The following is a 13,423-nucleotide window of genomic DNA, read 5'->3' as shown; positions in this document are numbered from 1 at the left end:
TTTTAGAAGTTCAAAACTGAGGAATTAGCATTCCTCAGTGATAAGTTTTTTAATCAAGGTGCCTGAACTCAGTCATTGATGTGAGAGGCTGGTAGACTTCTTTGTTCTCCCATGGGCTAAAACTAGTTTTCGCTGGCATTGGAGAGCCTAATGTGCAATTTAGATGTTTGGGTTTTTGTCTTTTTGCTTAAACATAAAATGATATTAGTGTTAGAATAATCAGACTGAAGTTTGATGCTATTCTAAAACAAAATCAGGACCCATTGCAAAGCCTAAGGCTGGTACCGGAACACATCGAAAAGATTTGTTTCTCCTGGATGCTTTTCTGAAACTCTGACTTGGTACCCATAATTCATTTTTCATCAGAGTTTGCTGGTGGTCATAGTGTTTAGCAGTATTTGAAGGACTAGAATAATAACTTAAATTGTTAGGATTAAAAACTCCCAACAAACAAAAAAACCCCAAAAATCTCTAGACCATTTGTTAGGAATGGTCCATTTGCCTACCATCCTTGCCCCTGCGTACTTGTTAGAGTGTATGTGGTCTGTAAATTCAGGACTTCAGGGTAAAGGAACCCTTTTTTCAGCATCTCGTTTTTTACTGGGCAGTGCCCATGGACTTGTTCTGAACTCGTTATTTTGACACACATGGCTTTCATGCACCCAAATAGATATTAGATTTGTAGTTATTCTTTCCCTAGATTAATTTTCCTTTAGATCATGTTTTAAAGATGGACCGAAGTTTTCTTGATGCAGTAATTTCTTTATGTTTTTTTTCCTTGCATAAAGCAAAATAATACCAAGTAGGAAAACCACATTGTTTGTTGTGACTCCTTTTGAAAGTTCTTATATATATTAGAGACAATACTTTAGGCTTCACAAAGTTAGGTGCTGGTTTAATGCCTTCTGTTATTATTTGGCAAAGTTAGGCAAGATTCAAATATAGAAGTACTATAAAAAGCATGTTTGGCACAAGCACTGTTGAATGTTAATGATGCCTAGACAAGCCTGTGGCAGCTTTTGCTGTCAGAGGTTCAGCAGGGCACTCTCCCTCAGTAGGTGTTTTCTCCAGCTCTGATCGTGCCTGTAATTGGAGCTAAGCCTCAGTCTTGGGCTTGAGATCAAGTCTGGCTTTTGAACTATGGGAAGAGGTGTACTATACAATGGCTAAACAGGAGCTAAGTTTCTGAGTGGCAGAATACCACCTGAAAAGCAGAAAATTTGCCTCGGACGGGTTAAAATTCAGATTTTGAAAAAGCACAGAAAAAAAATTGACATCAACTGTCCCAGTTGTTTTACTGATTTTTGAACTACTGTTGCATAGGATTTATATTCTTGGGGTTTCTGTTCTTAGGGTGGGTCAGAACCACCCTAAGCAAGAATTTTTGCTATGTATTTAAAAAATGTTATATTGATTATCAGTATGCAAAGATTAAATAATACTTCATAACTTTAAATTTATAGAGGTAGTTGTAGATAGTTTGCTCAGTGCCCTCACAAACTGAAGTAATAGTATAAAATGCTGTCTTGCTTCTTTAGAAGATGCAGTAGTACTAGAATCTGGTGCAAATGAACCCCAAGTTATTGAAGTCTCATAACTAGAATATTAAAAAGAAGATATGTGGGGAATGGAAGAGTGGGCTTTTACATTGAAACCAGAAATATGTATTTAAGTTGAATGGTTAGGCATGAAAATAAAAACTGATATTCATCCCAAGACAGTATAAAATATTGCAGTGATCCGTTTGTTTGTTGGTTTGGGGGTTTTTTTGGGAACAGAAGGATTTGTAAAACCTCATTTCTGAAATGCTAAATCCTTTGTTTTGGTTTAATGACAAAATCTGGTGAATTTCCCTCTTTGGGGCATTTACCAAACTGATGCCAGAGAATCTTTGCCTTTGAATGTTCTTCAGATGCTATTATTTTAGCCTCTGCAGTTATGACAAGAGTCTACACTTTGCATCAATTTTATGTGGTACCACTATTTATTTGCTTTTTGGAATCTGCTTAGAAGCGTTGGAATACAGATGTGTAGTGCCGTCATCTCCACTTCAGGAGCGGAATGTCCGTAAGCCTTAATGTCTGCACAGAGTTGCACTGTACGATTGCCACCCTGATATCTGCATCCTGACTGCTCCTCTGTTGGTAAAAGGAACTTACAGGATGGTTCCTTTCTTGTCATCTGAAATTTGCTGTACTGTAAGTGGCTTGGGCAGCTGCTTTTGTAGGGTGAGCATTCCTCACTGAAAATGTGTTCATCTGTGTAAGAAGCTAATCCCACCCATCTGCTTCTGTGTTTTGAGGGTGATGGTGTCAGCTTCTCCTTTCCAAACCCAGCATAGAAGTGAAAATAAGTGAAGGGATGTGAGTTCTTAATAAAAGTGGTAACTGCTAAACATGGAAGTATAAAGTTGATAACCTCATACAGAATAACAGATAATGCAGATAGATTTTATTTTAGGAGGGTAGGCTTTGATGAGATGTTAGGAAGAAATTGAGGGTGCTAAGGCACTGGCACAGATTGGGCAGAGCGATTGTGATCTCCCCATCCCTGGCGCTGTTAGAAGCCAGGTTGGATGGATCTGTGGGCAGCCTCGTCCAGCGGAAGGTGTCCCTGCCTGTGGTGGTGTGTGTATGTGTAATGAAATGAGCTTTTAAAGGCCCTTCCAACCCAAACCATTCTGTTTATATATTTGTTTAAACCACTCTTAGTTTGTTACTCTGGGTTTGAAACATTTAAGAAGGCTTGGGTCACTTCAACATTAAGTACCTCTCTGTGGTGCTATGTTGCCCCATGGGTACTTAGTATGGCCATACACTTTTTGTGGTACAGATTGGATAGGTTACATTTTTTGCCCAGCATTATGCAGCTTTCAGAAATAAATTCTGAGGTTTGTCCCGAAGTGAGGCTTATGGAGGATTGTAATTTAACCTGATTTGTGTATGTCTCCTCCCTCCATGGAATGTAAAGGAAGTGAATTATAATGCCCTCTGTCATTTGTGACTATTCTTTCTTTACCATGATCATGAAAATTACAAAATGTGCAAGTGCAGAAATACTCAAAGTTATGTTTATTTCTAATGGAAAGCAACATGGTTACTTGTTTATTGATCTTAAGAGTTGGGTCTGCTTTGAAGTGGCTTTTAGTAAGTCACCTGATCTGGGTAAAGTTAAAACAAATATATATGGAATTGTAATCTCTATGGGATTTTAGGAATGTTTTGACTGTTGTGGATTCTAATGTGATAAACAATGAGTTGTCATATCACCATCTGAATATGGGTGATGTGAGTCAGGGGAAGGCTATAAAGCCCATTTGGAACATAACACAGGAACGTACAGTCTGCCTCACACAGTATAACTGGCAGTAAAGTATTAAGTGTATTGGTGCATAAAAGTGTCTTTGTATGATATCTTTGAAACACAAGCCAATCATGCTTTTGATTGAAAAAAAAAGGTTTTATTGTGGTTGTTGATTGAATAAAAGAAGTTTTGTTATGGTGGCTTTTTTCCCCAGAGAATTTTACATAAAGTACTTAGTGCAAATTATTCAAAGTGACATAATTGCATTGACATTCTGCAAAATTTGCAATATGTATCAGTTAACTTGGCTTTTCTGGTTTGTACAATATTTGAGGCAGTGGATCTCACTAAGTGTATAGGCACTTATATTTGAGTTTAAAAATCTCAATGTGTAGAGCACCATAGCAGCAGTAGACTGTGCGTTGGAAGGTTTGTGATGAGGCCTTGTCGGCAGAGCACGGAGCATCAGCGGGAGCTCTGGTGGCCATTGTGTAAGGAGCTGCACCCGTTCCTGTGGGTACCTCACTTCCTTCTCACCTGAGGTTTGGTCAGCGTGCTTGCTTGTTCTGTGGGTGTTTTTTGTCACCCCGCTTGTTTTGAACACACTCCTCCTTGGTTCTGTGGCCCTTGTGGAAGGTGTGGAATGCACAGGTGCTGCGTGGCCTGCGGAGTCACCTCTGAGCTAGCACCCATGCTCTGCGTCCACCTTCTGAGCGTGACCTTTTTGGACACTGCATTTTGCATTTGTGATGTGCTGCCCTGTGTGTTCTGGGACTCTGATGGGCTTCCCTTCATCACCTGCGATATTTCTGGCAGTGGAGCACTCATTGACACAAGAACTAGTGGCAGACTGACAGTGTTATTATGATGCAATGAAATACCTTGCTGTAAGGCAAGAGAACAGAGCATTGTGGGACTCTTCTATAGTTTGGGGTCAAAATTTTACAAATTTCACTTGTCATTGAGAAAAACTGAAGTGTATTTTTACCCAACTTTTTTTTTCCACTGTGTTAGAGGTAATAATTGAAAAAAGGAAGCAGTACATGGGAATGTAGTAGTTAAACTGGAATTTGGAGATGAGTTTAGTGTTTAGATGTCTTCAAAGCATACTTCATAGTATTCACACATCCCTGCTAACATTGATAGGATAAGAGTAGGAAAAGAGTTTCTCTTCTGCATTAGGGTACATTTCCATGAAGGTTTTGAGCATAGAATAGATAGGTAATTGACTGTAAAGAAATTTCAACCTGATGTATTTGAAAATCATTTGACTATTGTTTCCTTCAGTAAATATTTTTTTTTAGTGTTTCTATTTTTACTAAACAATAGTAATTTTTTCCCCCCAAAATACAACATTTTTCCTGAGTAAAGCTTCACATACTTCCCCTCTTTGTTCCTTTTTACTAAGAGATTACTTTCTGTTTTCATTCATAAGTTGCATTAACGATGATTATTCACCATAGGAAATTCTGGGAAAATAGCTGGAGTTTCAGGCAAAGCATTGGGAGGAACTGACATAAATCACTACACCAGGAAAATTTTAAAAAGTAATTTTCTTCTTAGTTTTACTTGATGATTTTTGTCTTTGACAAATATGAGACATTAATAAATGGCAGTTCATAACTATTGACTGACAAAATAACTCCAATGAAACAAATGTCTCACTTGAGGTTAAAAAGGATATGGATCTGCTGTAACTGGTATGGACTTTTTAGTCACAGAATGCATTAGGTCTATAGTGTAATTATTGCTGATCCTGTCTAATGACTGTTTTGGGGATTATCTCTTTTGGAGTTAGCCATCTGCTGTGGTTAGAGTAATTAAACATAATTAAGGGTTAACTTAGTTTGAAATCAAAACTATGTATGTCTCTAGGAGAAGAATGTAAATTTCTTCCATTCAAAATAATTCTGAAATACCAATATTCCAGTTCTCTATTAGAGATATTAAACAAGCAGCTAAAACAAAGTTTGAAAAAGCACCCTCTCAAAAAGACTTCTCGGACCCCTGCAAGCTGAAATAAAAGGAGCAGGGTGGGGGTGAGAGAGAGAGGAGAGCCTTAAAAGGGCAGCTTATTACTGTTCTCCCAGTTCTTATTTGATCAGACAGATGGCCTATGTTAGTTAAAAGCTTGCAAGTATAGCTATATTTACTTTTCTGTATTTAAAAAGTATTGATTTGCCAAGGATGTCTTATTTATGACTCAAGTATAGATTGCTTGTAGGTGGTTCCTAACTATGCTTATTTATAAAATACTTCAGATGTTCACATCTGAGAAACTGCAGGCCTGTCAGCCTGACCTCAGTGCCCAGGAAGGTGATGGAGCAGATCCTCTTGGGTGCGGTCACAGGTGGCACATGCAGAAGCCAGGGGAGCAGGCCCGGCCAGCAGGGTTGTGGGAAAGACAGGTTCTGTCACACCAACCTGATCTCCTTCATAGCCAGGTGACCTGGCTAGAGAATTAGGGGAAGGCTGTGCATGTGCCTGCCTGGACTTGAGCAAAGCCTTTCATACTGTCTCCCACAGGATTCTCCTGGAGAAACAGGCAGCCCATGGCTCGGGCGGGTGTACTCTTTGCTGGGTTAAGATCTGGCCTCCCCCCAACCTGTTGACTTAGCAGGCAAAGCACTCCCCAGCACAAAAAATGAACAGGATGACAAAACTCATTTGCTGCTCTGAAGAGATGACAAATTCAGAAAGTCTCTGGTGGGTGGTTGCTCTGTATCAGTCCCTCTGGCACTGGGAAAGGCTGCAGAGAAGGCCCCAGCAGGCTGCAAAGTGTGAGCTCTTGGTGTTTCCTTGGGTTCCAGTCTGGAGCAGGTCCGAATGGTTGCAAGAAAAGGGAAAGAAAAACAGTCCAGGGAAAGCTCCGACTGGCTCAGCTAGCTAAACTAACTAACTAACTAAAAAGCAAAAGGAGCGTGGTGTCCTACCCCATCCATGCCCAGACATCTTCAGTGTTCCCGCAGACTGTGGAAGAGGAGTCCAGTCTCTGATAGCAAAAATCTGCACTTCTTCTCCCCGCCTTCGCTCTCAGCCAGTCTTGGGGACACAGAATATAATATCCAGCATAAACAGAACACAAGCATAACGTCATCCTTGGACATTGATTCATGATAAATTGGACTGTAAAGAGTAAAAGCAGTGAAGTCTTTAGGTGCTGTTGAGAGTGGAGTGGCTGTTTGCAGTTGGTACAGAGGGTGGGCAATTCTGTATGACAGACTGTACCTCCCATGTTAGCAGTTTCCCAAAGTAGTATACTTTGTTCTGCTAGCCTGCAAAGCCTGGAGACTTTCCTCATGCATACAAATTGCAGTGTATAAAAACTATTAGTGATAAAGAATGAACAATTTAGTTGAAATGGGCGCAGTGTATCTTCACAGTATTTTGTGTTTCTCCATTGATTTTGCTTTTGTATTTGCTGTGGCTTTTTAAATTTAATTTTTACTGTCTGAGACAACCAAGGATCTACTTTCTGGAGAGGCAGGTAACAGGTTTTATGCTATCTTTCAAGTGTGCATTTGTGAAGTCACTGTTTAATACAGCTTTGGATCAGAAGTGCTGCTTAACATACCAGTTTTCTAAGTTGTTTAAAATAGAATTTAGAAGAGTGTGTCTTTCTTGTGTATTTGGCATTCTGCTTTACAAAATCTCATTTTCACTGGGAATGAGATTTTATTAGTTGTTTCATTTAGGTTCAGTTCTTACCCCTCAGGTTTCAGGTGTAAATCTGAGAAAGGGTGTTGCCTGTGTCCACGAGGGAGACTCCATGACAGGAACAGGTTTCTTGGAAGTTTCCCAGTTAAGAGTTCAATGTGCTTAGTCTCATGGCACTTTTAATAGGACAGGGACTTAGGAATTTTTTCTCCACCTTATTTATACTTGATCTTGACTCACCATCATCTGCTGCTCTGGCAGATTGAGTCAGACAGTCCATTGATGCTGCTACCACTGTGAAAAGACATCATTGGCATGGCTGCACTTCTCAAGTATTTGAGAAACTGCTTTACAGAATATGCTGAGTTGGAAGGGACCCACAGAGATCACTGAGTCTAACTCCAGGCCCTGCACAAGTCTGTCCCCAAGAGCCACACGATGTCCCTGAGAGTATTGTCCAAACACTTTTTCTAGTGTTTCTAATAATAATGTTACTGTCTGTTTCTCTTAAAATACACATGCTTGTTCCATGAGATAAGTCTGGTGGCTTTGGATTTAGACAATTCATGGCACAGATAAATGTCTTATTTTGTATGAAAAGCTCACCAGGAAACAACACCACCACCACCAAAAACTCCTAGCAACTTACAGGAGTTCTTGTTCTTATATTATCTCACCATAATTGCTGAGTCTTTTCTTAAATTAAGAGTCTAGATATGGGCATTTTGGCATGCAGTACCGGTTGTTTAAAGTTATCTGTCAGAGGGCAGCGAAGAGCAGGGCTGTTCTGCAAGGAGGAGTAAGCTGGCAGTTGAGGATTACACAGGCAGGGCTTTGGCCTACTCCAGCACAATGCTGCTCACGTGGTTAGACAGAATAGTGGAATCTGTCATGCCCAGCGTCTGTCTGGTTGCCTGATGAGAAGCAGCAGAAAACGGGAGCTGATGCCATCCTAGAGGGCAGCTATAACATGTGATGTAGCCAAGACATAGGGGTGCAGGCAGGCTGCAAGAGTGACGGGCTGGCTCTGTCCAGCCTGAGCTGAATTGGAGCTCCTGAGCACAGGGTGTGGTAGAGGCATTCCGGGTGAAATGTGATGTAACTCTGAACAGCAGTACCAAATTCCCACAGTTCTGCAGCTGTGCTGAGTTCCCTGACAGACGGGTGCTGTTAGTGGGATGTACCTGTCATGGAAACCTCTTGAGAATTTAGTGCAGATCCTGAGACACAGTCAGCACAGACTGTCCCTTGTGGTTTCCCTTGCTGCCACAGAAGACAGATATTTATCTTCTCTCTTCCAGATATGGAGTCTGGAGAGCGGTTAACGTCCTCATCAGTCTCCTCTACTACAGCTGCTTCCACTCCAGCATCTTCTACACCGTCGGTCACTTCAGAAGTATCGAAAGGTGGCCTTTCCTCTGGAGCCGCGACACTGAGCTCCACAATCAACACGTGTGGTAAAAATTATTCAAGTCTATATTGCAATGTCATTGTAATGTTTGTCAGCACTTGTAATCATTATTACAAGTCAAACGTAATAAGGTTGCACAGATGCATCCAAGAAAAATGTCTGAGGTTTTTTGTTTTGCCAAGTGGTATTCATTTGCTGTGAATACATTTTACATAGGTACTTACTTATTGAAGGAATGAAATGAATTAAAAATTACTATTTAATATGTGGAAAATAAATTCCGTTTGCAAGGCTGCCTTGAGAGTGAGGATCAAATAAAGGGTTCATCTAGCAAACTCTGCACCATTTTCAGATTAAGTTGTAATAATCAGCTTCTTGAACGTACATCTTGTTCTCATCTTTTAAGTCCAGCCCGTACTGTAGTTTTACATTTGGACGAGTAGTTTCTTCTAATGGAGCTTGAAATGGAAAAGATAATTGTCACAGTCTTGGGTAATCTTGACTAGAGTGAAATATCTTACCTTGAATCAGAAATATATATGGAAGATTTCTCCATGCAAGAATCTAATTTTTGTGATTGAAACTCCCATTTCAGCTGAACGATGCAAACGTCATCCACAGAACAAGAAACGGTAAACTCTTCCCTGCTGTTTCTCACTTAACTGTTCATAAACAGATCTTTTTTTGGAGAACATTGTTTCTGTTAGGCTGATTCTTGAATGATATATGGTAAATAGGAAGTTTTTTCAGCTTAAATTAATGGTATTCTCCTGTTTTGAGAAAAAACTCTGTTCTCGCAGCAAAATGAGCAAAAGTATATTCTCCAAACTGATACAACTTGATAATAAGTAATGAGTAGATTCCAAGTCCCCAATTTCATCCTGCATTTGTTTGTTTGTAGCTGCCCCAAGAAACTGAAACCGGAATGTCTCCTGACCTAGAGTTATGTCTCAACTATTTATTTTAATTTCTCTAAAATCAGCCAGAAAATTCTTAACTAAAACTCTTCTGGAATAAATAATGAAGTGTTTCATTTTCCAGTACCCCACTAAGGATTCATCTCCAAAAGAATTTTTGGTCTATATTCATTAGCCCATGCCACTTAAAATGGGTTTCTTTGGTGGTTCCTAGAATGTAGCAGGAGTAAATTTCCGTATGGCTATGAATGTATAGTCCTAACCTGAGGATTTCTGTGACTCATTTACCTCTCCTTGCTGCTTTTGCTGTATGCATATTACATCATGTAATTCTGTATCTACTGTTAAGGTTCTGTGCATTTGTAGGGATATGTACTTGGTCTGCCAAAATACAGTAAGACTGAAGCAGATGAATAATGTAATAAAGGTACTAAACTGGCAGTTTTGTTCTTCATTATGAAACACAGCTGGTTCTTTAGTAAAGGCCTTTTAAAAATTCTGTTCTCATCTTTTATTTTTTAAAAGTGTAATTTCTCTCTGGTAGCTAATAGTTAAAAAGACTGATAGTAATTACCAGCATTCTTTTTTTTTTTTGATGGTCAGATTGTTTGCCTGGCTGCATCTGATGTTTAAGAGCATACATAATTTTTCAAGGGCACTTTGTCTTCCTAAAACCAAGCTGGAATATAGTTTACTATCAATACCATCAGTTTTATTTATGAGTAGGTCGGTTTCTCTGCTGACACAGTGCACTGTGTTTACTGTGGTATCCACTGTGAAAAGGTTCCACCAAGTGTTTATGCTGCCAGCCAGCTGCGTGTCTTGAATTTACAAGATACTCTGTCGCCAAGATAGACTGTATACTAGCCAGTTCTAAACTGCAGTGTTCTTCACTCCTGTAATATTTAAAAAAACCCAAAAATGTCTGCCAAACAGATAATTGAATTATCTTCAAATTTAAAAATGCATTTTTCTAGTATCTAATAAAATAATTTTTTAAGAATGAGCAATTATTCTTACTAAGAGAAGGTAATGCATCTTAATACATGAGATTAGAGAGGTTCTTTTTAGCCCCAAAAGATCTCTTTATTTTCTTTGCAGCAATAAGTAGTCGATTAAGTAGTCTCTGCAATAAACTTGATTGCATACCGTGCCAGGTGCCCATGACACATGATGAGTTAGAACTGGAAGTCTTTATGCTTTGCCAGGGAGATTAAAATACACGTAAATTATTTTGGTGTATTCCCAGGTCAGAAAGACAAAGCACCTCTGTGAAACCATTTTGAAATATATCACATACTGTTAGTTTAATTGATTAATTTGCACTAGTTCCTGAATAATTAAAGCATTCTAGTCAAGTGAACAGAGATTTTATTTGATTTCTTCATATCCACCCATTGCTGAAAATAAGGTGCATTGGAAAAGTAAATTGCCTCTGGAAAGAGATTTACATTCACCCTCATGAGAATGTTATCAGCTTTGGAAGAACATAAATCAATAGCTTTTTCTCTAAATAAAACCATAATTCAGTGTTTTGTCTTTATGAAAAGCAATAATACTAGTGTGTGAAACCATTCTAAGCTGAACGTTTAAGCTGTATTGTTTTGATGTTATCAGAGCTGGAAAGTCTTTAATTTTTATTTTTCAAAAAAGGGAAGTTCATTAACTTTTTATTAAATAACGAAACTTTGTTTTTTCTCGGACCAGAAGCTGTTTTTGTTAGAGCAAAATTGTTCAGTCTTATTTGCAGTTCCCTATTTCTCCTTAATGAGATCCATAACAATTTAAAATTGTGTACATAAATGCACAAAGTCATTCTTTGTTAGTAAGAGACCAGGATTGTTGAAATGTATTTTGCCCTTTGGAATAATGCTTTCAATCATTTATCTGTGCAGTGGTTAGTAGAATTTCAAAAACTGTGCTCAAAAATATTTAACCTATTTAAAAGTAAGACAAGAATGTTAAGGACTGAGATTTAATATGAAATTTACCTATGCGGAGCATGTTTAAGTTAGTAACTTCAAGAGTGAACATTAAAATAGGAAAATTAAGGAAATACTATAATTAATTGGTAAGCAGACTGTTAGTATTTTCATGAGATAAGAAAGAGGGGAAACGTCATTACAGTTCAGTGTAGTGTTACAAGACTTCTACCATTTTTTGTCGGTGTTTTATTACTTCCACATGTTTAAATGTGTATTTTAAAATGGATGACTTCTCTTTCCTAGATACATTAGGTAATGGTTTAGATAGCATATTTAGTATGTCTTCTCTCAAGGCCGTTACAGTGTGTAGTATAGTGTACAGAAAGCTGCACTTTCTCTATGATTGATGAACAATCTCAAAGATTCTTTTGACTCGGAAAGTCTTCAGAGTATTATGAAACTTTGCAATGCAGTGTTGCTCATCAGCATGATTGGGAATCACCACTATGGTCTGTGAGAGAGAAGCATTGCGGAAGAAGATACATAACTGAGGTTTGGGTTGGTTATGGTTGTTTTTTGGGTCTTTTTTGTGATAATTTACAAAGTGATGTTAAAGCCATTTGAACTAAATTCAGCAAGACCTGAAACATGATGCTTTTAAACTCATGTTAGAAGCTTAGACAAATACCCTACACATCGCCTGCAATAGTTAGCATCAGTGAAGTGAAAATCCCTGCTTGTCTTGGAGGAAGGAAAAAATGGCACCTGAACCAGTAATGTGAAATCAGTAAGAGGAATTTCCCTGCACTGTCTATGTAGTATTCCCATTATGTTGCCTTGTAGTTGCTACCTTGTAGTTGCTAATAAATGAAAAATCCTAGTGAATGCCCTTGTGTTCCTAACACCTAATAGGATGAGTTACTGCAGTCAGGAACTCATTCCAGAATTATTCCTTATATACGCAAACACAGTAATAATGTTTAAAACATGTAGAGGGAGAAGTAGGATTAGTAAGTTAATGGTTTGTGTGTAGAACTCCACCAGAAGCATGGTCAGTGTGCAGGGGCCTTTGTTGCTAACGGGAGTCTTCTGGAAAACAGGGAATGCTGGTCTTTCTTATGCTGTCCTTTTTGATGTGAATGCCCTTTCTATTAAAGGATGGCATGCATGAATTTAATGTTCTTTGATGTCAGTCTTTTCCTGCTTTTTATCTCCATTAGGGACTACATTGTTCTTCTGGTTATGTATGCTTTTACAGTCTGAGAATTCCATTATTTGTTTTCTGTACTTGTGTTCAGGCTATCTCTAAAGCTGTAGTTCTGAAACTCCTATGAGATTTCCTCTACCAGGATTACAGAATTTCTAGGCCTTTGATTTTTGTTTGTCATCTTAGCTATTATATATTCTTACTTTGTCCTACCCTGTGAATATATGCTGACTTGCCTGCTCTCTTCTGTGCTGCCCTTCCCCAACCTTCCAGTGTGTAGCAGCTCAAATAACTTCTCTATTTACTCTTTTCTGGTCACTTCCTCTGTTCATTTTCCTTTTCACGTATTTTCCTTTCTGTATTGACTTCAATATCCTTACTGTTTAAGGTAAGCATAGGTCTAACTATGCTTACATTTTGCATGTAATTTTTAGTCTGGTTCATCTAGCTTTAGTGCTCCCACTAAGACCACATTGCCGCTCTCTTCTCCCCTGCCTCTCACCACCACCCTTGCCCTTGAAGAGGGCTGGAGGCACAAAAAGCCAAGGTCACAGGTCGAGATAAGTACAATTTATGGAAACAGAGATGAGATAAGAAAACAAATATTAACATCAGCAGTACTGACAGAGGATATGAGAAACAAACTATTCAAATGGAACCCCGCCCATCCCAACAATAGACAATTACTAACTTCTGCCACTGGGAAGAGAGCCCTTCTCCCTGGAAGAGTCCCTTTCCCCTGCCAGTGATGTGAGACTTATTTGAATAACCTTTGGGTCCTGGCCATGCCCCGTCCCAACAACTGCAAAAACTAACCCTGTCCTGGCTGGGACCAGGACAGCTCTTCATCACATCTGATCTTCATCTTGTCTTCCAGCCTCCCAGTCTGAGAGATGGCATAACGCATAGTGAAGTTAGAAGCAGATCACCAGTTAATACTAGGGTATTTGAATAGGGCTGTTACAGGAAAAAAAATAGAGGCAGCTTTTTATGCAATGCAGTG

At 38.9% G+C, this 13,423-nt stretch overlaps 1 protein-coding gene across 1 annotated transcript in view; it reads left to right on the top strand.

The window, feature by feature from the left end:
• The window catches only part of BAZ2B (bromodomain adjacent to zinc finger domain 2B), an 83,052-nt gene that overhangs the window by 15,122 nt on the left and 54,507 nt on the right, over positions 1 to 13,423 (top strand). The window contains exon 2 of the mRNA XM_054277670.1: positions 8,262 to 8,417. Coding sequence (XP_054133645.1) covers positions 8,262 to 8,417 — 156 coding nt within the window. The remainder of the gene's footprint in view (positions 1 to 8,261; positions 8,418 to 13,423) is intronic.

Source organism: Melozone crissalis, unplaced genomic scaffold, assembly GCF_028551555.1.
Source record: "Melozone crissalis strain CALT ecotype California unplaced genomic scaffold, PUWL_Pcris_2 ptg000023l_1, whole genome shotgun sequence".
NCBI classification, from domain to species: Eukaryota; Metazoa; Chordata; class Aves; order Passeriformes; family Passerellidae; genus Melozone; species Melozone crissalis.
The sequence above is the reverse complement of the archived record's forward strand: the minus strand, read 5'-3'. Positions and strand labels throughout refer to the sequence as shown.